At 63.5% G+C, this 27728-nt stretch overlaps 1 protein-coding gene across 3 annotated transcripts in view; it reads right to left on the bottom strand.

Annotated features, from left to right (window-relative positions):
- The window catches only part of KDM4B (lysine demethylase 4B), a 100006-nt gene that overhangs the window by 53351 nt on the left and 18927 nt on the right, over nt 1–27728 (bottom strand). For all 3 annotated transcript variants that reach the window (XR_005786502.1, XM_040461609.1, XM_040461610.1), the window contains exons 3-6: nt 27080–27255; nt 26439–26553; nt 23352–23545; nt 3999–4048 (exon numbers count right to left, since the gene is read on the bottom strand). Coding sequence is in view for 2 of the 3 variants with exons in the window: in XM_040461609.1 (XP_040317543.1) it covers nt 3999–4048; nt 23352–23545; nt 26439–26553; nt 27080–27255 (535 nt within the window). In the remaining variant the exon portion in view is untranslated. The remainder of the gene's footprint in view (nt 1–3998; nt 4049–23351; nt 23546–26438; nt 26554–27079; nt 27256–27728) is intronic.

The raw sequence follows: 27728 nt of genomic DNA, 5'->3' as shown, positions 1-27728 counted from the left end.
GCCCCCCCCCCCCCCCGGCTCCGAGGGAATGAAACGCACAGGACCTCGTCGCAAAGCCACGTGCTCTGCTGGTGGCCGGGAAGGCAGCCCCTCAGACCCCCAGTCAGCGAGCCCAGAGCCCAGCTGTGCAACACGGTGCGCCCCAAGTCACAGATGGGGTGCGGGCCTCCCCCCTGAGCACCCCCCAAATAAAACCCGTGCCGCGTCGCACGGGCGCAGTCGCTCAGCCAGTGCGTTGGTGTAGCCGGGGAGATGGGACGCAGGAAGGACACGCTCACACCGGAAGTCACGGCCGTGCCCCCCACACAAGCAAGTCACGGACAAAGAGGAAGGAAGGCCTCAGCGCGGGCACGGGCTCTGCCTGGGCTCTTCGCACACACGGTCCCCACGGCAGGCAAGGACACAGAGGCTCCAGCTGCCAACTGGCCCTCTGAGGCCCTCAGTCTGGCGGGCAAAGGGCCGAACAACCCGACCCGGCCTGCGGCTGCGTCCACCCCTGACCGTCTGTGACACACGAGGGGCTCTGAGTTCCCGCCCGGGGACGCTTTCTGTCTCCCCGAATGGCACGCAGCCAGTTTATAACAACGTGTGCAGGGGCACCTGGGCGGCTCCGTCGGTTAACCACCCGACGACTCTTGGTTGCCGCTCAGGCCACGATCTCCCGGTTTAGTAGTTTGAGCCCCGCGTCAGGCTCCGTGCCGACAGCGCAAAGCCTGCTGGGGACTCTCTCTCTCTCTCTCCTTCTCTCTCGGCCCCTCCAACCCCTTCTCAAAATAAATAAACTTAAAAACACGTAAAGCGACGTTTGTAAATGTACAGAAGTCAGACTGTCAGTTCTACTTGCTTAGAACCGTGTTTAACACAGTTCGGAGACCTTTCCAAGTCACCAGTGGGCCCAAATCAATGACACGTGGGTCTAGCAGTTAAAGAAAAGCCGGCCCCGGGATCCCACGCAAAGGTCCTGGGCCTCTCACCCAAACCACGACCGAGAGACGGCACAGTCTCGGTGAGGTGCAGGACGGGTTCTCAAGGTCCCGCTCCCTCCAGGACTGTCCCCCAGGCACAGCCGGCCCGCCCAGGGATCCTGCCGGGAGCCGACCCAGACCTCGGGCCCCCGGCCTCCAGGCCAGCGCACGTCCCCACGGGTCGCCAAAGAGGGCACACTCCCACGTGCGTGCGTGCTGTGAGCCAGCGCTCGGCCCCACCCCCACCACCCACACACACCTGCTGGGGCAGGAGGGCTTCCAAGTGACAGAGTCACGGTGTCGGGGGTGGGGGGTGGGGCGCCCGCCAGCCAGGACACGACTGCCAGGTTCTGGAAAGTGCGAGGGATTACTGAATCCAGCAACTTTCCTCTGTGCTAAAAGCGTTTCAATTAGAGTTATGGCCCCTGCCGCCCGGCCCGCGGCCTCTCTGCAGTTCTTTTTAATGCACAGTTTAAGTGGCTCTCATTAAAGCTCTAATAAAGGCGCACATTTTAAGTGATTAGCACCAATAACGCGCCAACACATTAATGCTCTCTCCGTGGGCTCCACGACTCTCCCAGCGAGCCCATTTGGAGCTCGGCTATTCATTTTCCATATTCGTCGCAAACTCATTCCATCCATCTCAGTAATGGAGCCTGTGACGCGCGCCCCCAAAAAAGTTTGGAAGGGACACCGAGGAGGGCAGTGACTCACTTGCCCTAGAACCTGTCCCGCCCTCCCTCTGCGGAGGGGCACAGGGGAAGCGCGAAGCCAGCCCTCCCCCAGGCCAGACCAGTCCACACCGGTCACAAAGCAACGTGGGGAGGCTCCCAGGGGCCTCCGGCTCCTGGCCGACCTGTCCCACCAGCCACTGTGCCTCCCGCACGCCCCGAGACAGGTTCCCGGGCAGCAGGGCCCCGGCGCGAGAAGGACGTGGGGAGCCGGCCGGGCTCCAGGGAGAGTGGCCATGGTCCCACGGGATCCCGTGTCTAGCTTTTCTGGGGGGCGTTCAGATCACCCGAAACTTGTCTAGTGGAAAAGGCACAGAGAGGAAGAAGGGGCCGGGCATGACTGCAGAATCCAGCGGAAAACCGGGCCGGGCTGTGGTCACCGGAGGCCGCCCGTGCGGATCGCTCCATGGTGGCTTCTTCCATGGCTGTGTAGGTGTGGGAGGCCCCACGGTGGCCCCCCGAGATGTCTACGTCCTGCTCCCCAGTACCTGTGACTACGTTGCCTTCCGCGTGGCAGGGGCTCCACAGAAGGGATTACGTGCAGGAGCCCAGGATGGGGGCGACCCCCGGGTCACCACAGGGTCTCCACGGGAGGGAGGCAGAGGGAGGCCCTGACCGCAGAGGGGAGAGCACATGACCACAGACAGGGACCCAGGCTGACGCCGGCGTCTCTGGAGGCAGGAGCCCGGGCAGCCCAAGCCCGAGACCCGGGTCAGACAGACCCCTGAGCCCCAAACGTGAGGGAGTAACTGTGTGCGTTTAACTAGGGCTGTTCTAGAGCAATTCCAGGTTCACAGCAAAGCTGAGAGAATCGTGCTGCTTGGAGCCACTGACTCGGGAGTGATTTGTCACAACAGCAACGGCAGAGGAAAATAAGAAAGACATTTCTCGACTTGTATTTCCCAATTAGTATTTGCGTTTCCAACTTATGTTTGAAACAGTGTGCGGGGGAAGCATTTCCATTTGGGTGTCACCTGAGATGCTACGAAGGAAGAGAAATCGCTCTTTGCCAGGGCGGCAACTGGCATTTCTAGGGTGGCAAGCGTGTTCCCGACAGCAGGCTCCAGCCCGGGAAGGCCGGGTCCGGGTCTCCAACGGAAACGTGAGCCTGGCTGCACGCTCGGCCGCGGGGCCAGCCCCACTCCCGGGACAAGCCTCCCTGTGTCCTCGTCCTCGGGGGAAACCGTGCAGCAGGCGTTTGCTGAACAGACGTGCGGCTCCGAGTGCGGCCAGTTCCCAGAAGTTCTCGGAAACAGCGACCGTTTCCGTCTCCCAAGCCACAAGGGGCAGGGGAAGAGGGTGGCGGGCACTCTCTGAGGGAGGCAAGAGGAGGGGTCAAAGGACCCAGCAGGAAGTTGAGGAGGCTGTGCCAATGCTGAGCGATGGCTTCTGGAAGATTCCCCTGGCTGCCAGGGGAGGGCGGGCAGGCTGCTGCCACAGCCACCCAAAGGGATGGCCCCGCACTGTCCCGAGGGGGCTCCTGAACCACAGGGCCATCACCCCACCCACCCCGACTACCGGGTGCTGCCTGCCGGCGAGGCCCAGACACTTTGGGCCAACGGGGTCTGTTAACGTCCTCGGAGGCACTCAGGGCCACCCGACGTGAGAACAGAGCAGGGCGCCATGACGGGGAGCAGTGAGAAACCTCACCAGCCCCTTTGTCGCAGTGGCCGGGGGCCTCAGCGTCACGCAGCCCGGTGTCTGGCTTGTCTCCAAGGATCCCGTGTCCCGAGGGCCTGCCTTTACCCCGAGGCGTCAGTGCCCTCTCTCTGGACACAGCTGGGGACTCACCGTGACAAATCCCGTCCTCCCAGGAGGCCCCCTCGGGCCCAGGCCAGCACACGCAGGCGGACACCCTCACGGTCACCATGCGGCTGCGGGGCACAGGGCAGGGGCTCCTAACTGGACGTCTCACTTTCCAGACTGAACACAGACCCGAAGGCCCAGAGGAGGGCGCGATGTAGTACCAGGCGCCGGGGGGGACGAAAGACCACGGCCGCCCTCCCTGGCCCGCGGGAGCCTGCAGTCACGTCCCGCAGCTCCGTGCTAACACGCCGGGAAAGAGCGCTCCAAGCAATGGCATCTGTGCGTCACTCACAGAGCGACAAACCCCAGCGCAGGGTCTGTGGTCACGAGAGGGAAAGGGAATGGAAAACCAGACAGGGACACCTTATAGCACGCCAGCCCCCCCAGAGATGGACACTCACACAAGGAGCACGACCCGAGACGCCGGGGCCAGCCCCCACCCCCGCCCCACCCCCGCCCTCGGCCCAGGTCCCCGCCCGAGGGGGCAGACACCTACCGATGGCCAGCCGCTCCAGGCGCTTGCCGTGCTCCGGTGGGATGGCGTACCTACGAGAGAAGGGAGGCACGTCAGAGGTGAGGTCACGGGCCACCACGCGTTTGAGGGACCTGGGGCCGCGGCCACGGCCTCGGGGAGACATGCGGGCCGTGCACAGAGCAGAACTGGGTGCCGTGAGAAGGGTGAAGAGCAGGAGGGAGGGTGCCGGGGGAGGGACCCACACAGAAGTGAGGAGGGGTGGGGCGGGAGGGCCCCTCCACGGCGGTGACGGCACCCGCCCCACGCCGGCACTGGTCAGAGCCACCAAAGCCTCCACGAGGCTCAGAGAGCGGAACAGGAGAAAGCAAGCAGGGGGCCTGAGGGGGGAACAGGAAGGTCCCCAGCCTCCCTCTGTCGCCTCCCTGCCTCCCGCTCCCCCAGCCCGGGGACCAGGAGCCGACGGGGAAGGAGCTTCAGGAACGAGACTCCGTTTGTCACCACTTGTAAGTTTTAGCTTCACACGTTCTACGTTTGAAAGATTGCTGAGTCCCCGTCATAAACAAGAAAGACGTGAGGTGCAAGTTTGCCAACAGATGAAACGAGAGTGACACCCGCTAACGCTGTGTGCAGAGGCTGGCGCCGGGGGCCCGCCTGGGACCCGTTCCCGGCAGGCAGCGGCCACGGGGGGGGGGGGGGGGGGGCCCGGCGGGGGGTGCGAGGAGCCCGCCCCAGCTGACACAGCACCCTGGCCACCCCGGCAAGACGAAAAGCTCCGCGTTCAACAGAGGCAGGCAGAACCGGACGTCGGTCCTTCGCGCCACAAAAGTGCTGAGCACAGGCCGTCTGTCCCGCAGAGGAGGAGGCGGGGAGCACATGAGTCCCCAGGACAGTGGCGACCCCGCCCCCAGGGGTCACGGGGCCACGTCTGGGGACATCCGTGGTTGTCACACCGGGGGGGGGGGGGGCCCCCCCCTTTGGCGGGGGGGGGGCCAGGGATCCCACTCAGCGCACCCAGTGCCCGGGACGCCCTGGGGACAACAACCCGCCCCGTGTCCACAGTGCCGAGGGGAGAGACGCTGCGTCCGCACGCCTCTCGTTCTAGAACGAGTCGGATGTGGGGGGGCGCAGGGCGCGGCACGCCCTCCGCCCACACTCACAGTGGGGGACGCAGGATAGGAACAACACAGGACACAGAAGCCGGCCCGGACTCCGTGGCGGGCTAAGTCCACTCCAACCGAGACATTTATTATTGCTTTTTAACAAAATAAAAGGGGGCGGGGGTAGGAGATAACGCCGTCTCTGATCCGACGGACAAAAATAATCAATTTCTTTGCGGAGACAGCACAGGACCTGCAAGTCTGCTGCTGCTGCTGGAGAACTTTCCACGGTCTGGACAAAGATGAGGTGACTCTTTTTTAAACAGCCTCGTATCACGTACATAAAGATGATAAAAGTTAATCCCAATCCAAAGCACCTTTGTGGGATTAACGTCCCCCCCAAACAAGGAAATGAAACATTCCAGTCCTTCTGGGAACTTGCCGGAGGACGGGAGGAACTAATTTATGACTCCAAGGCTGTGATGATTAATGCAATATCCCCAGTCTACAATGCTGCTTTCACTTAATTACCGCCTGTAATTGGGAGTTGTAAAGATAAGATTAATTGAATCTGGTGGATGTTAAAAGTTTAATACGTTGGAACGTGGCTCCTCTGTTATCGGAAAGTACAGACCGCAAGACGCCGGGCTGAGCACTGAGAAGCGCAGCCCCTGGAGGGATTAGAAAGGACTGGCGGACGGGAAGCCGACAGCCTCGGGGACTTCTGGACTCCAGTGGCCAAGGGAGAGCTGCCCTCCCGCCGCCTGGAACAACGCTCGACAGCCTCAGCATGCTGAGAAGGCCCGGCGCCGGCGACGCGCGCCCCCTGCGCACCCTCAGGGGCTCGGCAAGACGCAAGCCTCAGATTTTGAGGGGAGACGAGCAGAACTGGGGTGTGGGTGCTTTACGACACACGGCTCTGAGTGAGGGGCGGGTGCGCGTCTGTTAAAACACACTGGGGCCTTCCGACGGCCGGGAGGATCCCGGCACTGTGGGCGGCAGGGTCCCCCGGAGCCCTCTCTCCAAGCCAGCGCCCTGGGGAGCCCTCCACGCTGGGGGCCCAGGTGAGCTGGCTACAGACCTGGCCTCCCAACAGCAACGGTCACGTGTCCCCGGAGGGAAGCCCCCAGGCCCCACGGGGCCCCCAGAGCAGAGCCGGGTCACCCTCGTCACGGCCACATGTGGGGGCCTCGCTGCCCCCCGGCCCGGCTCCGGGAGGGAAAGGAGGAGGAAAGAAACACAGCTATCTGGGTTGAGCGTGTTTGTTCGCTAACCCCCGAGGCAGGAGCATCTGTCTGGCCATTAGGAGCGAGTTCTCGGGGCCATAAAACAGAGTCGGTTTTATTGGTCACCAACATGGGGGCAATTTGTCTCGCTCCCCAGGACCTCCGTCCCCATCACAAGGTCAAACTTCACGGCCAACAGCAATCCACTCTGCCGGCCTGCAAGCCCAGCGGCCAGTCTCTGGACGCGGCGGCCCGTCGCCCGGTGGCAAAGCGTTCCTGCACGGTGTCCTCAGACAGACAGCCTCCCCGGGCCCAGTCCAGTCCGGGTGGCCAGCTGTAGGGCCCGGAGGGTGCGAGGCCCAGGGGCACACCTGTCATCGGGGAGGAATCTGGAGAAGCCGGGATCAAACATGGGGGCAGAGCAATCCCCGGAACCCAGTGAGGTGGGAGGGGGCGAGCCGACTGGGGCCCGGCGAGCAGAACCAGACACGGGGAGTGCGGGGGCCAGGGGAGCCCCGGGGAAGGCCGCAGGAGGTACGGCGGCCCGCGTGGGGTCGCTCGGGCGCCTCTGGCTGCAGCCCCCGTTTGCCTGGGACGGGCTGGCAGCTGCCGTGGGCCTGTCTGAGGGGGGCGTTGGCCGAGCCTCGGGCCCACGGTGAGTCCTGCACCTGAGGTCGGCCAGGCAGGCGTCTGGAACTTTCTCCACAGTGTCCCACGGGGTGTTTTTATCTCCGTGTTTCCCCAGCCCTCCCCCCTCCACACACTCTCTCTGCTCTGGAACCTTCCCCACAAAGTCCTCCCGGACAACACTAAACCGGAAAGTCACGGAAAAGTCGGTGCTGTCGGAGCGGTATCCCTGGCAACCACCCCAGGTGACCCTGCAGCAGGACTCGACAGGCTCCATAACTCCAGGCTTAATGCCGCGAAATTACCGAGAAGGCCGAATTCAGGCCTCGTTTGCCAGACGCCCTTTTCGGAGAGGCAGCCGTCTGCAAACATCAGGGGCTTTGGTGGGAAAAGAAGACATTTCTAGACTAGGAAAAAGGCACGCGGGAGAGACCAGGGCCCCGGGAACCGGGCCCCCAGGTGAGGAGGGAAGACGCGTGATGTGCAACGGCTGAAAGGCCATTACAGTCCCGCCGTTTCACGGTTCAAACAACCGACCAAACAGAAGGAACACACTTCAGGCACGATGGTGAGGGGCCAGCCCGACGTCCAGAGAGCGAGTTTCAGAAGGAAGCGATGCCTGGGTCCGAGGAGGGGCGGGATGGGTCACTCTGGGAAGGCGGGCGTCCCCCAGCCTTCCCGGGGTTTCCTGGTCCTCCGTTTACCCTTTGAGGTGCTTGTGGACAACGCACCCCCGTCAATCACGGCCGCCCCAAAAGGCCAAGCTGAAACCCACAAACCTGCCCACAGGGCTGGGTCCAGGGCGGTGAGCAGTCACATCCAGGACCCACAGCCTGGTGTTGGGGAGGATCGGACCTGTCTACAGGGGGGTCAGGAACACGCGTGCTGGAGAGGGGCAGCGCGTGGCTCAGTGCTCTTGTTCTGACGGTGAGGCCAGAGGACAGGATGTCTTGCCAGCCCCACTGAGGCCAGGCCGGGTCCAAGGCGGGACACCGCACGGCCCCAGACGTCAGGAGGCTTCTGCCGGCACAGGTCACGACAGACTCCGTGGGCCTGATAAAGACACTCCAGGGCTTGTGACACCGGGCAGGTCGGGGGTGCTGGGGCGGGCAGAGGCCTCCGCCTGGCAGCCAGGCAGCTCTCGGGGCCGGACAGAGCTGGGCAATTAAAAGGCGATGTGTCCTCCGCGGGCAGGCCCGCCGGCCGGCCCAGGGACACGCCGCTTCCATTTGACTGACTCACCGGCCCGGGAAAGTCTTCCTGTCCGCCGCGGAGGATGCTATTAATAGTGTCATTTTCTTGGTGTGTTGTTTATTCCCCTGGAATGGCTTGATGGATGTGAATAATTATCAGACTATAAAAGCCAGCAAATGTGCTATTTTCTATCGCTCTAAATCATCAAACAAATAAAGTGTGAAACAGCATTTTTGAATATAATTTTCCCCTCTAATGGCTTAGAATTATTATCAAGAACAATGAAAATAAATAAGCAAATGCCTTGTGAGTTAAAAATTAAACGAGCGTGTCACGAAGAGGAACACAGACTGTCTTGGAGAGCGGGGACCTGTTCGGGAGCCATTAGTTACGATGAGGACGAGTAGCAGGGCTCTGGGCCGTGCAGGCCCCTCCGGCCAGAGAGGCGAGCGCCTGCGCCCGCCCGCCAGCCACCCCTCGTCTCCTCGAACGCGCCGGCTGCCCCAGGCCGCAGGGTCTGTTACAGGTGGACAGGGGTCCCTTGCCAGGAGGGCAGCATTTCCCTGGTAATGAGGCAACTCCCAGCATGCTCTCCTGCAAGGATAAAAGGCTCACTGGGCCCGAGGCTCTCAAGTCCCCGGCTGCCCTTCCCTCCAGGCCCCTCAGCACCTGCTGGCGGCCCCGTGCTGCCCGCAGCCGTCTGGCTCTGGAGTCAGGACATGCGACGCCGTGATGCTTTCTTTCTTCCCCAAGACTCTGGTGACTCTGCCGGTGACGAGCGCCCAGCCTGACAGCTTCCACTGCGCGAGGCTCCCGGCCATTAGGTGCCGTGACGAGAAAGCTCATCTCCCCACCCTCCTTCCTCGCTGTTGAAGAACGTGTGCCCAGAGCAGGGGTCCAGCCAGGAGCCCTTTGGAAATGTCAGCTCGGCCTGACGCGTGCTGGAGGGTGAGGAAGTTAATTTCACAGTGTGTGCACAAGGCCTGGGGAGACAGGCCCCTGGCCGTTTAACATGCCATAATTATGGAAACAGAAACAAGAAGGCAGGGGCCACTAGAAGTGCTGAGACCGCGTGTCAAGTCGGAGGCCACCTGGCACGAGCAAGCCGTCCACACGAGCCCCGGAGGCCACGGCGGCTCCAAATGCCAGCAGCCCAGCTAGGGCCCCGCGTGCTGGGCGTGTGGAAAGGCCATCGTTACTGCCGTCCTCACACACAAAGGCCCGTCTTGGCCCACAGCCCGCGCCCTCTCTGGCCACGCGTTGGCCGGGCAGTTCCAGTATACCGCCCCGCACTCTGGGCAGGCCGAGCAGAACGACCCGGTCACAGAACGGGCTTCCCCACAAGCCTCCCGGCCGATGGGGCACCGTCTTTGAGCTGGTTAGTGGAGCAGGAGGGCCCAGACAAACACAGTCATGGTGGTCACCCCTCATCTGATGTCCAAGCGCATCAGGTGACTTCTGTGTCTAGTATTTCACGTGTGGCACGTAAGTTATGCCTCGATACAGCTATTAACAATGCCCCAGCCCTGTGGACATGGGAGTGGTGAGTCCCAGTCCCTGCCCCAGTTTCTGGGCTCAGGACCACAGATGCATTTGGCTCTTCAGGGTCTTCTGGGCCCAGAACCAAAGCATCCAACAGGGTAAGATGAGCCCATCTCAGAGGAACCAGAAGCCTACAGATACCACCTCTGGAAAAGGCACCAGGCCCTGACAGCTTTACTGAGAGCCTCACAAAACTTCCACACTAAAGGGCCAGTGCCCACCTACACTTACGGTTACCAAGCAGACAAGAAGTTCAGATGGCACGTAACTCCTCCTATGAATCCAGCATATTTTCGAAAGAAAGAATGAATGGGGAATGCAGTCACTGACACAGGACAAAGACACACAGGAAAATGATAGGCCGGTGTCACATAGCTGCCAAGTCCTAGGTAAAATATTAGAAAATCAGACACAGAGTGTATTATGAGACTAACCTTTTACCCCAAGGCTTGCAAAAACAACAGCCCAACAAATAAAAAATCTACATAAAATTCCAAAGCATTCAGTATTAAAGCTCTTAGCCAGCTAGGATTAAGAGGGACCTCCCCATGGTCACAGTGCACGATGAGGCAGGAGAGGCATTCCGGAAAGGGCAAGTTGTCCATTCCCAAAGCAGACGCCAGCCTATGCCGTAGGTCAAGAAAAAGACGCGAGGACAGTAAACGGAAGGGAAGAGACAAACTCTTTTCTCTGAAACAACACAGTCTTCTCCTTGGGAGAGCGGAGAGCAGCTGGTGAACAACGGAGTGAGGCGGTCCAGCCAGGGAGCAGAATGAACGCTCAGCGTGAGGACAGCCAGCCGTCCTCCGCACCAGAAAGGCATTCGCAGCACGTCGTGAAACCCACCAGGTACACCCTGCCCCTTGTCTGTGGTCCCGAGGCAGGAGCTCCCCCCCCCCCCCGCCACGGAGGAGGTTGAACGCAAACCCGGGTGAGTGCTCACCACTGACGGACTCGCAGAGTCTGACCCAGGGGAGCCGACGCGCATCTCTGCGAAGCTGGCGCTGCGGGGTAACGGGACCGCTCGCAGCCTCCGTCCGGGGCAGGAGAGCCACAAACACCCATCAGGATGCTCCCTCACCCGCGAGCTAGTTCCTCAGTAAATGAGGTAAGAGACCACGCTGTGGTCTGACAGCACCGACTGACTTCGCGACACAAGCGTGGCGGGGTCGCTATGCCGGGTGGGAGCAAGGTGGCCTTATCGTGATGGTTGGAATGTGAAAACAGCATTAATGATAGTCACGCCAGGGGCACCCGGGAGGCTCAGTCAGCTAAGCGTCCGACTTCTGGTTTCGGCTCAGGTCACGATCTCACGGTTCGTGGGATCGAGCCCCACGTCGGGCTCTGTGCCGACAGCGTGGAGCCTGCCTGGATTCTCTCTCTCCCTCTGTCTGTTCCTCCCCTCCCCTGCTCACTCGCTCCCTCTCTCGCGCACGCTCTCTCTCTCTCTCTCTCTCAAAATAAATTAACTAATTAAAAAAAAAATAGTCACGCCAGATGGCAGGGGTCACCCCACACATCAGTCTAGAGAAATAAAAGACATTAGAAAAAGCACTCGGCATGGGGCGCCTGGGTGGCTCAGTCGGTTGAGTGTCCGACTTCGGCTCAGGTCATGATCTCACAGTCTGTGGGTTCGAGCCCCGCATCGGGCTCTGTGCTGACAGCTCACAGCCTGGAGCCTGTTTCCAATCCTGTGTCTCCCTCTCTCTCTCTGCCCCTCCCCCAGTCTCACTTTGTCTCACTCTGTCTCTCAAAAATAAATAAATATTTTAAAAAATTAGAAAAAAAAAAAAAAAAAAGCACTCGGCAGACAGACTTGCCCTTAAAACAGGCGGAAGACTTGCAAAGGGCCTTTAGGGACGGATAGCCTGGGGTCCCCGTGCCTGCTAGGATGGGAGGGAGACGCCCTGGTAGCGGCCCAGGCTACCTGGACGGGGACACTGGTTGCAGGGGGCTGACGCAGGGACGGAGGGGCACGAGGACCCTGTCCCGGACACTCAGGACAGACAGGGTACACGTGCAAGCCCCTGAGCAGCCCCTGAGCGGGGGCTCCGGGCCCGGGGGGGCTCCCGTGCAGCCCCAGCTGGTCTCCGCTGCACCAGGGAGCTCAGCCCGGACTGCGCAGCCCCTCCCTGAGCGAGCGGCTGGAACTGTCCCATCTCGACTTCCAAGGAGCCTCGTTCGGCAGCGAGGCAGCCTTCCTCATTTGTCCTGGCGCTGCAGCCCCTGTGTAGGACGAGCACAAACACATGCCGGGGAGATAGGATCAGCAGAGGACCAGGGTGGCTTGTTCCCAGGAAAGAACCTCATTGAGTCACGGTGGGTTTATCTTCAATGGATCGTTTTACGGGACAAAAGGCGATGGAATTCGGTACCTGGTGCGAGCAGCGTCAAGGATTTCAAATAATGACGTTTTTATTGAGACGCACGCAGGAGACAGAGAAAACAGGGCGTCTCCGATGGGTTGCCCGCGGCGCCGATGCGGGAGACAAGGGTGTGCTGCAGGCGGGAGGGTTCGCCGAGGCTTCTCCCGGGGCCGTGGGCCCCCAGATGCTCCCGGCCCACCCCAGGGGAGCCAGAGAAGCCGAGACCCCGGCCGGCTCACACACGGCCAGCCCGCGTTAACCAGGGAACCAACTTCTGAGGCGAGTGGTGTCGAGCCTGCCGTTAAATGCTGAAGTGGAGGCATCTGATCCCAAGCCCCGGTTCATTTTAGACCCGGGAATTATTTTTGTCGTATGACGGGACTGAAACTGCCAAGGCACGTGCGTGTTTTTGATGTTTTAAAGGGGGTGGGGGCTTCTCAGGTGAGGCTCTGAACGGCAGGCCGGAGAGTGGAGCCCAGAAGGGAAACTGAGGTGCGGGGACGCGGGGCCAACGCGGAGCACCCCCGGCTCCCCCTCGGAGCACCGCTCTGAACGTCCGCTCGTAAAGCGAGCCGAGCCGGAGGTGGCCTCCCGCTGTACCCACACCCACGGCCCCCAATCTCCTCCGGCCGGAGGCGCGTCGGCAGTGGGGAGGCCCCCCAACGCGCTGGTGTTTGCACACGGGCGGTTTGAAGCGAGGGAACAAGGACAGGACGCGGAGGGACGCGGCCGAGGGGAATGAGGCCGATGTCGGCCGCCCCGGCCCCGTACCGGCACGAGCCCAGGACACGGCGACAAGCTGGGTTGGACCTGGGAAGGTGGCTGGGAGTCTGGCTCTCTCCACGGGCCGCGAGCAGCTGGGACATCATCAACGCGGGGAGGCTGAGGTCTGTCGAAGTGATTTCCGACGCCCTGGACGTGTGTGCCTTCGTCAAACACACACCCGCAGACGGCGGGGCCCCTGGCGACCGCAGGACGGGCCACAGGGGGCCCTGAGCTCCCCACCTCCTGCTGCCGTGCCGGGAAGGGGGAGCACGCTCCTAGCCGGAGTTTTGAGCAAAGTTGACAAAGACTCTCTCTCTCCTTGTCCGCAGATTTGCAGGAATCTCCCTTTCAGAGGAGCTGAAATCTGCCCACTGCAACCCTGCTGGCATGATAGAAATTTGCCATGGAAACCAGCCCCTGTGTGCAGACCCCGAATCTCTGATGGCTCGTCTAGCTAACAGGCGGGGAAAGCGAATCCTGGCCAGGAAGGCCGTCCCCCCTCCCGCCCCGGTGGGGGGAGGGGACCCCGCCCACAGTCACAGGCTCAGTGGGCTCCCGATCCGAACACTGCGGGGTGGGAGGCGCTCAGCAACGACAGTTTGAAGAGAAGAACCGACGGTTTCCTGGAGTGGTGGGCAGAGAGGGGACTCACCTGACACTCCGGCCCGGGAGCCAGAACTCAGGCCGCCTACGGCAGAAATCCCGCCTCCCTCAGCACAAGCCGGCCGCTGCTGTTTGCGACTCGGAACAAAAGACTCTGAAGTGAGTGAAGGCCCATCTGCTCCTGCCAGACCAAGCCAGTGGGGACGTGGGACAGGCCAGCGACGTCTGGGCCCTCGAGCGGCCAGCAGACAGAAGACGGGGACACCCAGTGGGGACACCTGCCGGCCCAAAGCCCCCACGTCGCGGCCTGGGCCTGCCCCCCAGCTGATGCGTCCTCTGGGCCAGAGGAACCTTGCTGGGGTGTGGCTGCCTGGACGAACCCTCTCGCCCACCTGTCCTCCAGCCCCACGCCCCTGGCCCGGCCGCCCGCCCTCCAGCGGGGCCCTCTCCACGGGTTGCCGGGCTGCGTCTCTTCCTACAGGCCTCAACCCTCAGTCCTGCGGACTTCCTGCCACCACCACGCCTGGCCCTGCTCTGGGGGCGTGGGGCCACGCCATCAGCTCCTGTCCTGATGGGTGGCGTCGATCCCGGGTTCATGCTGGACCCAGAGCGGGCACTCGCTGAGGATGTGAACTGACTCATCTAGCCCTCTCCTTTCCCCGCCGTCCTCCCCCAGACCACCCCCCTCCCCCACCGGACAGGGACCTGAACGATGTTTCTCAGGCTTCCTGGCCGAAAGTGCAGCCACGTGACCAGGCGCCAGCCAGTGAGACGGGAGAAGCCGTGGCATCCTGTGGCCACCCATCGACGTTTCTGGAATACACCCCTCACGCCCCCACGGCCCACCCGGACAGCTGCGTGACCTCTGCGGAAGCCACGCGTCGGCCAGCCTGGGTCCCCGCCATCCTGTCTCCGTCTCCCACGGGAACCTGACAGGTTCCGCTTCGGCTCAGGTTGATTCAGTGACAGTGCTGGGGACTACCGTCGGAGTCCTTCCCCTCCCACACCTTCAGGTCCAGGCCACCTTTGCCACCCGGGACACACCCTGTCCCCAAGGCCGAGCGACCGCCCGGCCACCTGCTCCCAGAACCCGCCACCCCTCCCAATTCTCAAGGAGACGCTCTGAGGGGCGAGGGGAGCAGCGGTGAGGAAAGGGGGCTCGACCACAGCCCCTCCATCTGGGAGGGCAGCTCAGGGCTGCAGCAAGACGGGCAGGCTCTCGGAGCGCAGCCTGGCACACGGGAAGCATCGCCCACGGCCTGGCACACGGCCAACACCGCGGTGACAGCACGCACCCCCGGGGTGGTGTCAGGGGGAGGGCGCTTCACTCGGGGGGTCCTCCTCCCTAAACCCATCACCCCAGTCTCACTACCAGAAAAGCCGCAGACACACCCAAGGAAGGGCCTTCTAGAAAACCCTGCCCGGGGCCTCCTGGAAACTGTCACAGGGCATCAAAACCGAGGGAAGTCGGAGAAGCCTCCACAGCCCAGAGGAGCCCAAGGGGACGGGCCGAGTCCACGTCACGTGGGCGCCTGGGACGCTTAGGACCTAAGCGTGGGCTTTACTTATGAAGAACGGATCAACGTTGGTCCATTAACCGTGACCAATGCTCCAGCCTGACGGGAGGTCCCAGCGGGGGAACAGCGCGGGGCGGGGGGAGCGCTTGGACTTTCTCCTCGGTGTCTCCATAAAACCGGAACGGTTCTAAAAGCTGGTCTTTTTCTAACAAAATATGCCACCGAAAGAGGAAAACAGGCAGAGGGTGCCCCGCAGTGGCACGTTCGCCCAGGGGCGGGGGCTGCGACACGGGGCCTCCCGCCGCCTCCACCAGGGGCCCCGTTCCGCAACGTCGCCCGCTGCCCAGGGGCTCGCGGCGATGCGTCAGGCCGTCCGCCGAACCGGCAGAGCCCCGGCTGACTCTCACCGGCTTTTCGAGGGGAGCGTGTGGCGAGATTTTTCCTTCGCGGAAGGCCGACCCTCCTCTGCTTCGCGCGACATTAAAATCGCCGCGCGATCCCTGCACAACGCCGACCGTGCCCGTCCCCGCCGGCGGGCCGCGAGACGCAGGGGCCGGGCCGCGGGCGTGGGTCCCGCCGCAGGCCGAGTGCAGCCCCCGGGAGGGCGCCCCGAAACGCGCCGGGCCTCCCGCGTCCCCTGGTCCAGCCCGAGCGACACGCTGTCAGGTGCTGCCGGAGCCGCGACAGGCCGTGAGGCTTCAGGGCGAGTGAGGCTGCGAGGGGGAAGCGAGTCGGACAAACGCCGCGCCGTGGGAGTCGCAGTGCGCTGCGCCACGCCGGGCAAACTCCTCCAGAAGCGCCCCCGGTACTCGCTGTGGTCGTCAACAGCGCGCTCCTGTCCTCGCAGCCTGACGCCACCCGGCGCCCCGGCTTGAGACGCACGGCTCTCCGCGGCCTCAGGGGTCAACGTGCCGACGCCGAGATCAGCTCTCGGTTTTAGGTTCGCCGCACACCCGGGCGAACAGAAAGCATGGGCCGGCGGCGTCGCGGACGAAAGCGTGGTTCTGACCGAGCTGGGCCGAGGGCTCCCTAAAGCCGGGGCGGGGACCCAGGCGGGGCCTAACACGGCTCTCCTCCCACAAGCTCTCCCTCGCACAGGCCCTCCTGGTCATGGGGCCAAACCACCGGTCCCAACGCCGTGCCGGCGGCCTGATGCCAGGCTCCAGCCGAGACCCCCCTCCCCGTGGCTGTGGGTGAGGTGGCCCTTAGTGACCTCCTGGGGCTCCAGGTCCTCCGGCCACACGCACACACATCTGCACGCCCTAGGGTGACCGGACACGGCAGGCTGCCCACTTGGGGGTGGGGGTGGGGGGAAGGGTCCGGGAGGCGGGACTTTCGGCTCTGAAGCCCAGCACACGCACGTGCATCGTGCAAGGACACAGAGGGCACACGGCTCAGGCACAAACGGAACGAAGGGCGATCAGTGCCGTTGCCCTGGTCGTGGTCGCCATTCAAGGAGGAGCTTCTGGAAGGGGGACCAAGAAGGCTCTCCCCGCCTGCCCAAGGCCCCGTGCCTCCAACAGGGAAGCCGAGGGCCGCGGCAAGCCCAGCGAGAGGCAGCAGAGGTTCTGACCCAGAACCCACGGGCCGGGAAGATGGGCCTCAGTTGGTCCCACTCAGCACTCTCGGGGCCTCACTCGGCCACCTGGGACAGCAGCCACGTTCTGGCAGAAGGGGGCCCCGTCGTGAAACTTCCCCAGTGGCCTGTTTGGGGCAAGGCCGTGTGGGCCACGGACGGACTCCGGCTGCAGGCCCGGGCCGCGCCGCATCAGATTTAGGCATGCTGGGGGGGGGAGCCGCTCCCCACCCCGGCATGTTGACACGCTCAGGGACCCGCCCGCCACCTCGTCTATTACCTTTTCATCAACGGGGCTCTGACGCCTCCAGCCTCGGTGGGGATCCGCTCTCGGGGGACCTTCCTGCTCTAAAGCCCTCCTTCTGTGGCTGTTTCTGTCACTCTCACACACGCGGGACCCGGGGCTGGGGAAAGAGGAGCCTGGCGGGCTCCCCAGCTGCTAACAAGGCACAGACAGAGCTGCCTTCCTTCCGGCATCCTGGTGGCTCTTTTCCATCCAGCCCCCCCTCCCCCGCTCCCACCCCCTGCCCCGCACCGCGGTCACACTGAGCTGCCTGTGGGGGGAGGGGGAAGGGGCTACGTCCCCAGATGCCCAAATGGGGGTTTGGCCCGGGGTGAGGGAGGGGGGATGGAGAGCATCTATTTCACTTCTGCCACACGTCCGGGTGACAGGACACAGCATTGGGAAGCTGAGTTATTAAAACCAATCTGTGAAGCCGTCAGGCTCCTACCAATTTCCATCCACATTGGCGGCAGGCCGAGCCCTCCCTGCCACCACGGAGCCTCTCGTGGGCCAGAGCCAGGCGGCTGGGAGGAGTTACTCCTGTTGCCGGATGAGGGCTGCGCCTGAGTCAGGGAACGGGGACCCCCGGTCCCCACTGAGCCAGGCTCTCAGAAGCCATGAAGTCTCTAAGGCCCCTCCAGGCGCCCCCCCCCCCCCGCACCCAGGGGCCAGCACTCTCCACCATCGGCCACCAAGGCTGCTGCCCACGGCAGCTTCCTGAGGCTCCATCAACCACCCCATGCCCCCAACTTCCCAGTCCCGCTCCCTGGGGACCAGGCAGGGGGCGCACTGGCCAGGCACCGTGGTCCAGCAGCGCCACCTGCAGCCAGGTCCGGGGACAGCCGGGAGGGAGGCAGGGAGGCACACAGCCAGAGAGCAAGGGAGCAGCCCAGCGGCCCCCTTCCCCCAAGAGCCTTGCCCCACCTCCCTGGGCAACAGAGCCACCAACCTGGGACCCCGCACCTCCGCCCTGCCTCTCACCCAAGCTGCAGCCACAGAGCAGGTAACGTGGAAGCCGACCCGCACCCGCGCCCACAATGCCCTCCCCCCCCCTTGTGCCCCCTCGTGCAGGGAGCACGTGTCCTCAAATGCACACACGTGCACACACTCACGCACGAACGCGCACGCGGGCAGCCACAGCCGTGCCCGCTGGGACCCAAGCCTGCCCGTGGCAGGAGGAGAGCTGCACAGTCCCTCTCCTGAGAAACCTCCCTGAGGGAAAATCCCAGAGGAAAACTCTAGGGGCAGCTGCTCAACAGGAAAAATTCTCAGCGCGCCCGGTGCCCCGCTCACTCGGGCTTCTGAAAGGTCAAAGAGGTGGAGTTCTGGGCCCGGCGCGGGCCCCCCCCCCCCCCCCCCCCCCACTCCTCCCCACACGCTACTTAGAAGGATTCGCTCGTTGCACCCAGGGCCGTGCATGAGCCAGCGGGGCTCCGTGCCCTTTGAGGGAGCACAATCCGAGGGACCCTCTCCCCAGCCCCCGGGGCAGGGAGGCCGCACTGGCGCAGGTACACGTGCACGAGAGAACGCGTGTAAGCACCGCACGTGCGTGTGCGGACGTGCGTGAACGCGACACGCGTACGGCTCTGAGGACGCGTGCTCCCCGCCGGGGCGCGTGAGGATGACCCGAAAGACCGCATCCCAGGCAAAGAGAGCAGGAGGGAGGCGCTGGGGAAGCAGTGGGGAAACTGCGGCAGCGCCCCGCGCTCGGGGGAGGCTGCTGGGTCACGGGCCTGAAGGCCACGGTCGGGGCCCAAACACTGGGGCCAACGCTAGCTGTCCCCGCCCAGGGGCCCTGAGTAGGCCTCTGGGAGGCACATCCTCCACCTACTCCCCCACCCCCCACCCCACCCCGTCCCACGGGCGCAGGGGAGTGGTGGGGGGGCAGTGCTGTCGGAAACGCTATGCCCTGCGCGGGCCTGCATCTGCGAAACAGAAACGGGCCAGCTGGGTGTATCACAGGGCCCCTCCCGCAAGCCGACGAGCCTCGGGACCCACAGGGGCCAGATCATTCGGGGAATGGCTGCGGGGGCCCATCTGGTGCAGGGGCCCCGGGACAGGCCGTGGGACGTCACCTCCAGCTAAACGGCCACCAGGGGCTCCGGGAAGGCCCGGGTCCAGGGCAGGCGTCCGGCTCCCCTCTCTGGACACCGAGCCCCCCGGGCACGGGCCGAGCCACCCGAATCGGGGCCGAATGGCCCAGCCGTCCCCCGCGGGCTCGTGCCCACCCCTGCTGGCCTCGCTGACTGACCGGGCCCCGGGGAGGCCGGCGGGCGGGAGGGGGTTGCAAGTGCCGGGTCTATTTAAATCCCATCTCAAAAGGGGTTTTGAAGCACTCGAACGCGGCGGAGGTTCTCAGCCCTCTGCCTGACGGCACTACCTAATGCCGGCCTCTTGAAGCAATTCCGTGCTTTTACCGACACCAGGCTGTTCCCGCCGCCGTGACACACAAATCACTACCGAAGTAGCAACAGACCCAGAAAGGCCTCATAAGACGCCGTAAACCTGAGGACGGCGACACTTACAAGAGATGCCACCGGAATACTCAGAAACAGTTGCAATTAAGCTGCTGCTGACGCGAGCGGGGCGGCTCAATCAGGGAGACAGGTGCTTGGGAGCCACGTGCCAGGGAGCAGCCCCCGCCCCCCCACTCCCCACCACCCTCGTGCTCCGGGCAGGGGCGCCGCCCTCCTGGGGGCCGATGAGCTCCATGACCACCAGCCCGGGGACCAGAGGCACGGCGCCCACCCCCCGGGCTGGTGTCTGGGGTGGCCTAGAGGAATCTCGCCGGGAAGACCGGTTCCCATGGGGGCCGCGCCGCACTCCCGAGAGGCTAAGGGGCCACCGTGGCCCCAACACCGAGCCCCCTCTCTGTGCCAGGCTCCGGCTGGGGGCTGGGGACCCAGAGGAGACAGAGGGCCCTGCCCTCACGGGGTCCCCCATCTGGCGGGGAGATGCACCGGCAGACGTAGCTGGTATGAGTGTGGGGTGCCCTGCCGGCATCTGGGGCCGGCACCCTGGTCTTGGGGGGAGGGCGGGAAGGCTGTCAGCATGGTGACTGAGCAGAGCTGCCCCGGCTGGGGGAGCAGGGAGCTTGGCAGAGGACGGGGTGCGGGAGCCGGCTCCCACACGGCCCGCCCGCCACGCCTAGTCAGCATGAGGGACCTCCACGTGCAATCTATCCCCCTTCAGGACCAGAACCAAGACCAAGGTCAAGCTGCCTTCCGGAACATTCTTTCCCTGAGATAAACTCCTGCTGTGCCCAATGCCTGCCTCGCTGACTGCTGCCTAGGGCTGTCAGGACTGGGTTGTGGCGAAGGGGTGGCAACGGGGCAGGGAGGGGTTGGGGGGGGTGGACAGCAGGGGATGGAATGCTGGGCTGTGGCCTGGAGAACACCAAGCCGCTAGAGACAGGGGGCGAGCGTGCAGGGCCGGGTGTCCGTCAGTCCTGCCTGTCAGCTGCCCATCGGCCGGGGGCTGCTACCCTCCATGTTCCAGGGCCGGCTCCCACCCACCGACAGCTCGCGGAGCCCCCTCGTCTCCCTCGAAGCCAGCCCCCACCTCTCGAGACTGGCCCGGCCCAGCCGCCTCCCTGGGCTCCCCCGGCCACTTCCCAAGTCAACTGCCCTGTGACCCGCGCTGCCCACCCCACGCTTCGCCCCACGTCAGGCAAGGCCACCCCATCCTCAGGCAGGGCCACGGCTCAGCACTCAACCTGCCTCTGGCCAGCTCGTGCCAGGACTCAGCAGTGGCTCCTTTTATTGGTTTCGTTCCGGGCTTTAAAGGCTTTTTTATCCCTTTCTGATCCCTCTCGCTAGTAGCCCCGGGCCAAAACCCAGGCGTCTGCTGGGGGGCTGAGCATTCCCCCTGCCCACCCCGCAGTCCTGGCTCTCCTCCTGCTGCTGGTCCCAGGGGGCCTCTGGGGCGCTCAGGGCCGGGGTCGGGAGTCCATAAAAAGGATGAAAGAACCTGGGAAATTTCCACGGCGGGAAGCGGCAGCCAGTGCGGAAGGGTGGGGGCGCCATCTAGTGGCGCTTGGGGGAGCCACGCGGGGTCAGGACCGAGACGCCCCCCCCCTCACCCGCCCCCGCAGCACCAGGAACCATCCTGTCAGCGAGCCGGGCCGCGGCACACACACACTCATACGCCACAAATACACGACCGCACACTTACACATACACACGCTCACACACGGAACTCATGCACACGCACGTACACACCCATGCTCACGCACACGTATGCTCGTGTACCTTCACACACACACACGTACGCGCAAACACAGATACACTTTCACGTACACGTACGCACGCTCACAAACACCACTCGCACATCCTCACACTCACATGCGAACACACACACGTACACGCGCACACAGCCCCAGCCTGTGGATCTGTACGGGGAGCCAGAAGGCTGCTCGTCTGCACTCAGCCTGCCACGGCCCACGCGGAGGACGCCGGCTGCCGGGCAGAGGCTCTGGGGAAGGAGCACCTCACACCCCATGCCACGGTGGGGGCAGAGCGCAGCCCCTCTCCAAGGGGGGCCTGGGCTGGGGCCTCCACGGGGGGCGGGGGGGGTGGGGATGGAGGGGAGAAGACAAGGTAACGCCCTGGGCAGCCCAGGGGTGACGCTGCCCTCCAGGAAATGCCTCCACTAACACGCTCAGGACCACGCGGGGTGTGAGATCCAGGCCTTTGTGAAATGGACATCACCAACCCCACCCATCTCTCTGCAAGTTTTCCCTGAAAGGTAAACGCCTCCCAGCCAGAGGCTGCAATGCTCAACAGCGGATTCGAAGCCACAGAATGCCACAGAGATAAATGGATCGAAAACAAGAAGCCCATGGAGTCATAACAGGATCCCAGCAAATCCCCGAGGTAACACAATGCAGCACGAGGCACAGGTCAGAGGGCCCGTGGCCCGCAGGACGGCGGCCCCAAAGATGTCCACGCCTTAATCACCACAACTGCGCGCACGTCGCCTCACACAGGACAGGGACTCAGCAGACGGGATTAAGTCGAGGCCCCAGAGGCGGGGGTGACCCTGAGTTCCCAGGGGGCCAGCGTCCTCACGAGTCGTCACGGGACGGAGGCAGAGGGTCAGAGGCAGACAGACAGGCAGACCCCACGCTGCTGGCCGTGAGGACAGAGGAGGGGCTGCGGGGCCAGGGATCGGTGCCACCAGAAGCCGGCAAAGGCGGGAGACGGGCCTCCCTGGGGCACGGGGGTGGGAACTGCCCTGCCCACGCCCGGGTATAGCCCGGTGAGACCAGGGTCATACTCCCGGCCTCCAAAAGTGTCAGAGAACACACGTGTGTCGTGATAAGCTCCTAGCGGTCATCGGTTAGAGCCGCCCCGGGAAACTCACACAGAGCCCAGGCCACGTTCAGCCCTAACGCTTCCTCATCCTTCCCTGTCGGGGCAGGAGCCCACGGCCAGACAGCACGGCCGGGGTTCCACCGTGCCAGCATCAGAGGTCAGGAGAGGGTGGTCACACGGCCAACACCTGGACCCGGGAGGCCTGGCTTCCACCTGGGGCCTCCTGCCAGAGTCTGAGCCTTCTGCTCAGAGCGCCTGCGCCCACCCGCCTCGGCAAGGGCTCCGGGGCGTCCCTGACACTTAAAAGGACCGGGGGTGGCCTCCCCCCATGCCTCTGGGCACAGGCCCAGCCGCTCAGGGCTCAGCTGTCAGCTGGGACACCAAGTTAAGAGGTACCTCGGCCAGGGTCTACCTGAGTCCCCAGCCGGGCTGTGCACCACCCCCCTCCCACCCCTGCCGTCTCCACACACAAAAGCACTCGGCTGAGCTCCAGAGTGCCACGCTCTGCTCCCGGGGGGCTCCCCCCCCTCCCCCCCGCCCCCAGCTCCCTCTGAGCTGTGATGATTACTGTAACAGAATAACAGAACCTTCTGAGACAGCTGGGAAGAGGCAGGGAGGTGCAAAGCCCGGCTCAGAAGTCTCTGCTGGAAACAGCAGTGAACAAAGACAGCCTTGCACAGAAGGCGGCTCCGGCTGTCCTGCAGCAGAGACTGTGGGTGCGAAGGGGGCGCTCGGCTCGGAGATTCCGGAACACGGGTCGCGCTGGATATTCGGCCCAGCCTGCAGGGCCCACGGCCCACGGCCCACGGCCCACAGAGTGGCCCGCGGGGCGCACGCCCACACCAGCCCGGCAAACCAGTGGGTGTACCGCGCCCCTGACCGCAGGGGGCCTGGAGCCGCTGTGGGGAGGCCAGGGGAGGCTCAGTGCTCACAGCCGCCCACCCCAGGCCTGCGGCCCCAGGGAGAGCCCCCAGCACAGCAGACACTTCGCGGATGCCGCCCCCATAGTCTCCACGGGTAGCAAACCACAGGCTCTGGGGGGGAAGGGGGGCAGGAAGCTCGTTTCTGGGGACACATATCCCCTCATCACCAACCGAGACTGTCCCTGGAGCCAACAGGGCCAGACGCCCCTCAGCTTCCACCTGCCCGGCCACGGGTCCAGCCGTGTCCCCGAGGGGTCGTCCAAAGGCACCCCTGCCCCGTGTGCCCCGGACGAGACGATCCGCAGCCCCTCCCGCAGCCCCGGCCGCCGCGGACGCTCACCAGGACTTGGGCTCCCCGAAGTGCAGGTAGTTGATGCTGTAAAGGTCCATGTCCTCCGTGTGCCAGGCGAAGGTGGTCTTCCACATGCCGAAGTACAGGTAGGGGGTGTTGACGCCCTCGATGATGGTGCCGCACTCGCGCTCCACCATGTCCAGGATGGTCCGCAGGCTCCCGATGTTCCACTGGGCCACGTCCTGCGGGCGACCCGCACACGGTTGAGCGCGCGGTTGGCGGCCAGCCACCCCGGGGCCCCGGCCACCCCCAGACGCCGGCGGCAGCACAGGGAGGCTACGGCGTGGCCCCGCAGAGGGCCCGAGCACCAGCGGTCGGCCCTAAACCCGCCCCAGGGTCTGCAACCCCCCTGAGACACCGGCCCCAGGCCAGGCAGTCAGGCAGGACTTTCTCCGGATTCCACACTGAGCTGTGTGTTAATCATGGGAGGTGACGGGGCGCCTGAGTGGCTCAGTTGGTTGAGCGTCTGACTTCAGCTCAGGTCATGATCTCACGGTTTGTGGGTTCGAGCCCCACATCGGGCTCTGTGCTGACAGCTCAGAGCCTGGAGTCTGCTTTGGATTCTGTGTCTGCCTCTCTCTATGCCCCTTCCTGCACTCTGTCTGTGTCTCTCTCTCAAAAATAAACAAACATTAAAAATATTAAAAAAAAAAAAAAAAATCATGGGAGGTGAAAGCCGTGCTGAGAATAGACACTTCTCCAAAGAAGACATCCACATTGTGAACACACACGTGAAAAAATGCTCCATGTCACTCATCAGGGAAACACAATCAAAACCACAATGAGATACCACCTCACACCTGTCAAAACGGCTAAAATCAACAACTCAGGCAGCAACACATGCTGGCGAGGATGCGGAGAGAGAGGCTCTCTTTTGCATTGTTGGTGGCAATGCAAGCTGGTGCAGCCACTCTGGAAACCAGTCTGGAGGTTCCTCAAAAAACTAAAAATAGAACTACCCTACGACCCAGCAATCACACTTCTAGGCATTTACCCACGGGATACAGGGGTGCTGTTTCGAAGGGACACATGCTCCCCATGTTTATAAACATCAACAACAGCCAAACAAACAGCCCAAATGTCCATCGATGGATGAATGGACAAAGAAGACGTGGTACACACACACGCGCACACACACACGCACGCACACACACACAGAATGGAATACTACTCAGCAATCAAAAAGAATGAATTCTTGCCATTTGCAACAACGTGGATGCAACCAGAGAGTATTATGCTAAGTAAAGTTAGAGAAACACAAATATCATACGACCTCACTCATATAAGGAATATAAGATACCAAACAGATAAACCTAAGGCAAGGGAAGCAAAAATAATATTAAAACAGGGAGGGGGACAAAACATAAGAGACTCTTAAATATACAGAACTGAGGGCTGCTGGAGGGGTCGTGGGCAGGGGGATGGGCTAAATGGATGAGGGGCATTAAGGAAGACGCTTGTTGGCATGAGCACTGGGTGTTATACGTAGAGGACGAATCACGGAATTCTACTCCTGAAACCGTTATTGCGCTATATGCTAAGTAACCTGGATGTAAATGTAAAAAATAATAATGATAATTTTTTTAAATGTGTGTGTGCCCCACAGGGCCCCTGGGATCCCCGTCCTCCGACCCTCGCCACACCCAAGGGTGCACGCAACTCTGCCCTCAGGCCTGGCCACGTGGCCTCACAAGCTTGCCAATGCTTTGGGGTCCGGGCCAAGTGGATGAGCTCAGGGTCCCAGGGAGAGGGACCCTCCTTGTCCAGGACTCCCTTGCCACAGGACCAGCCACTGGATGTGGGAAACCGAGGTCCAAGAAGGGGCAACCAGGACCAGGAGCAAGCTCGGTCCCTGACCTCCCAGGGCGAGGGCCTCTCCCTCAGGTTCCCAGGGGTGAGCTCACTTCAAGCCTGACACGCCCTTGGTGCCCAGCTTGGGAGAGCAGACCCACCCACGCTGCACAGTGGGACCCTCTAGCTGGAAGGCCAGCGGGCCACAGGTCAGACAGGCTCCCCAAGGTGGGCAGACTGCTGGGACCCACCCAACAGTCACACCTCTTGGGAACCACAAGTCACGGCCTGTCCTGATGGGTTCGGGGGGGGGGGGGGGGGGGTCCTGGCCCTTCTCAGGAGGGGGCTTTACTCCCACCCACGCCAGCTGGGACCCCAGCCCAGATCTCAGGGGGCACCCCCAGCTGCCGTCATGAGGAGCACGGCTGAGCGGATAAAGTGTGTTCCAGCAAGAAGGGACCTTCACGGTGACGATCTGGGGCGGGGGGCAGACATGGCAGCTGAGGGGCCACCCAGGGCAGAACCCCAGGGCAGAGCACACCCAGGGGAGAGTCAGGCTTAGGAGCTTGGACATCAACCCCAGTAGATCCTTCCCAGGGTTACCGGAAGTCCCATAAGGGTTAATAAACTGTCCCCTAGAAAAGGGTGGGTCCCACTCAAGCCCTCGCGTGCTGAACAGCAGCACCTCTGCAGGGCCTCTGCACCACATTTCCACCAATGCCTGGTCTACACCCCTGGACGGGCAAGGCCAGCATCAGGTCCGAGGGCTGAGGAGCCAGCAGAGGCCCCTCCGTTGCCCCAGGCACCCCCAGGGTCCTCCCAGCCCGGCACGGGGGCTAGAACATCCCCAGGTTTCCCGGATGATGGAGCACTAGGAATTCAAGAGGAAAACCACGAGAGTAACTGGGGATTAGGAGGCCCCTGGCAGAAGGAAGGAAATGCTCTGTGTGGCCTCCGGAAGACCACTTTGTGACGGGGCTGCTTTGGTCCAGCTGCAGGGACAGGGCGAATGATCAGGGCAGGAAGGGCTGATGATTTCGTAGGAAAGATTCTGCAAATCCGAACGCGCCTGGATTCCTTCTCTCCTCCCCCCGCCCCCGTCCCCCAAAGACTTGGCATGTGGACGCGCACGGAGCCCGGACAGAAAGCCCAGCTGAGCTTGCCGGGGCGTCTTAGCGCCCACATTTCAAGATCGAGTCCCATGCTTGCGCCTTTCCCTCCACGGTTCAGCAGGACACGGCGTCCGTCACACCCCCGGAGCGTCTCGGGGGCCCCGGTACTCACGTCATCGTACAGGGAGCCGCTGATGTCGGCCCCGTAGATGGGGGAGACGAAGGTGAGGTTCTTCCAGTACTTGCGCTCCAGATCATCGAAGTCCTGGTGCCGCGGGGTGCAATACCTGTGGGAGGAGCAGCACCCTGAACGTGGCCGTGGGGCCCACCCCCATCCCCGGGGCGTGGAGAACACGGGCACGGCCCCATGGCCGCCGGGAGGCTGAGTGCATAAGGGATGGGGCTGCCCCGCCTGGGACGCCCCCCCCCCCCCCCCCCCGCTCGTCCCGCCCCGTCAACCACCCGGGACAGCAGGGGCTCGGAGGGTCCTCTCGATCCTCAACTCTGCAATTACGAGAGGCCAGGCCGGGAGGCCGGTGCTGTGTGGGGGCCGCAGGAGGAGGCGGTTGCCGCCCTGCCCTCGAGGGCCGCTTGGGCTGGGGAGCAGAGAGACCGCCCTCGGAAACGGAAACGGAAACGCACAAAGCACGCAGGGAGCGAGGGAGGGGACGCAGTGCAGGTGTGCGTGCGTGTGCCGTGGATGCCACAAGTGCAGGGCCGGGGCCACGGAGGCCCCTCAAGGTGTGTGGCTCCCCCTCGGAGGCCGGGCGTCGGGGGCCCGTCCCCACAGTGGCCTCAGCCCCAGCCACGTACTTCTCGCTGTTGGCCAGGCGGCGGTACTCCCCGACCGTCATGGCCTTCTTTTGGATGTTGTACTGTGTGAAGAGGCCCGACTGGCCCGTCACCACCTGCTGGATGGGGGCCGGGATGACCACGTCGTCGATGTCATCGTACGTCTGCCTCGGCTTCCACTCCTTTGGGGGGATGATCTGCAAGACGGAGAGGGGCGACTCAGCGGCGCCTCGGACGCAAGGCCCTGCCCCGGAGACCAGCGGCGGCCCCCTGGGGGCGTGTCCGGGCCACACGCCTCAGGGCACCGAGAACCTTTTACGCGCTTCATCAAACTCCCAGGTGGTCTGTGCGGGGCCGCGGGCACCACTGCCCCGGCCTCCCGACACTGCCCCTCAGGCCCCCTGCAGCTCAGGACCAGCCGGGCCAGGACCCTGGAAGACACAAGGAGACTGGAGAGAGACGACAAGGCCCACGTGCAAAGACACAGAAGAGTGAGTGAGGCGCCGAAGGCAGGAGGGTGACGATGACACAAATCCGGGGGGACGAGACCTGGGAGGGCCGCCTCAGGAAAAGCACGCGCACTGCAGCTCTGGGCCAAGCCCTCGCCGCCCCTCTCCAGGAGGGACACGAGGGCTGCGGGAAGTGTCGCCCCAGGCGGAAGGGGGCCCAG

Source organism: Herpailurus yagouaroundi, unplaced genomic scaffold, assembly GCF_014898765.1.
Source record: "Herpailurus yagouaroundi ecotype Mexico unplaced genomic scaffold, PumYag 295, whole genome shotgun sequence".
In the NCBI taxonomy this organism is placed as follows: Eukaryota; Metazoa; Chordata; class Mammalia; order Carnivora; family Felidae; genus Herpailurus; species Herpailurus yagouaroundi.
The sequence above is the reverse complement of the archived record's forward strand: the minus strand, read 5'-3'. Positions and strand labels throughout refer to the sequence as shown.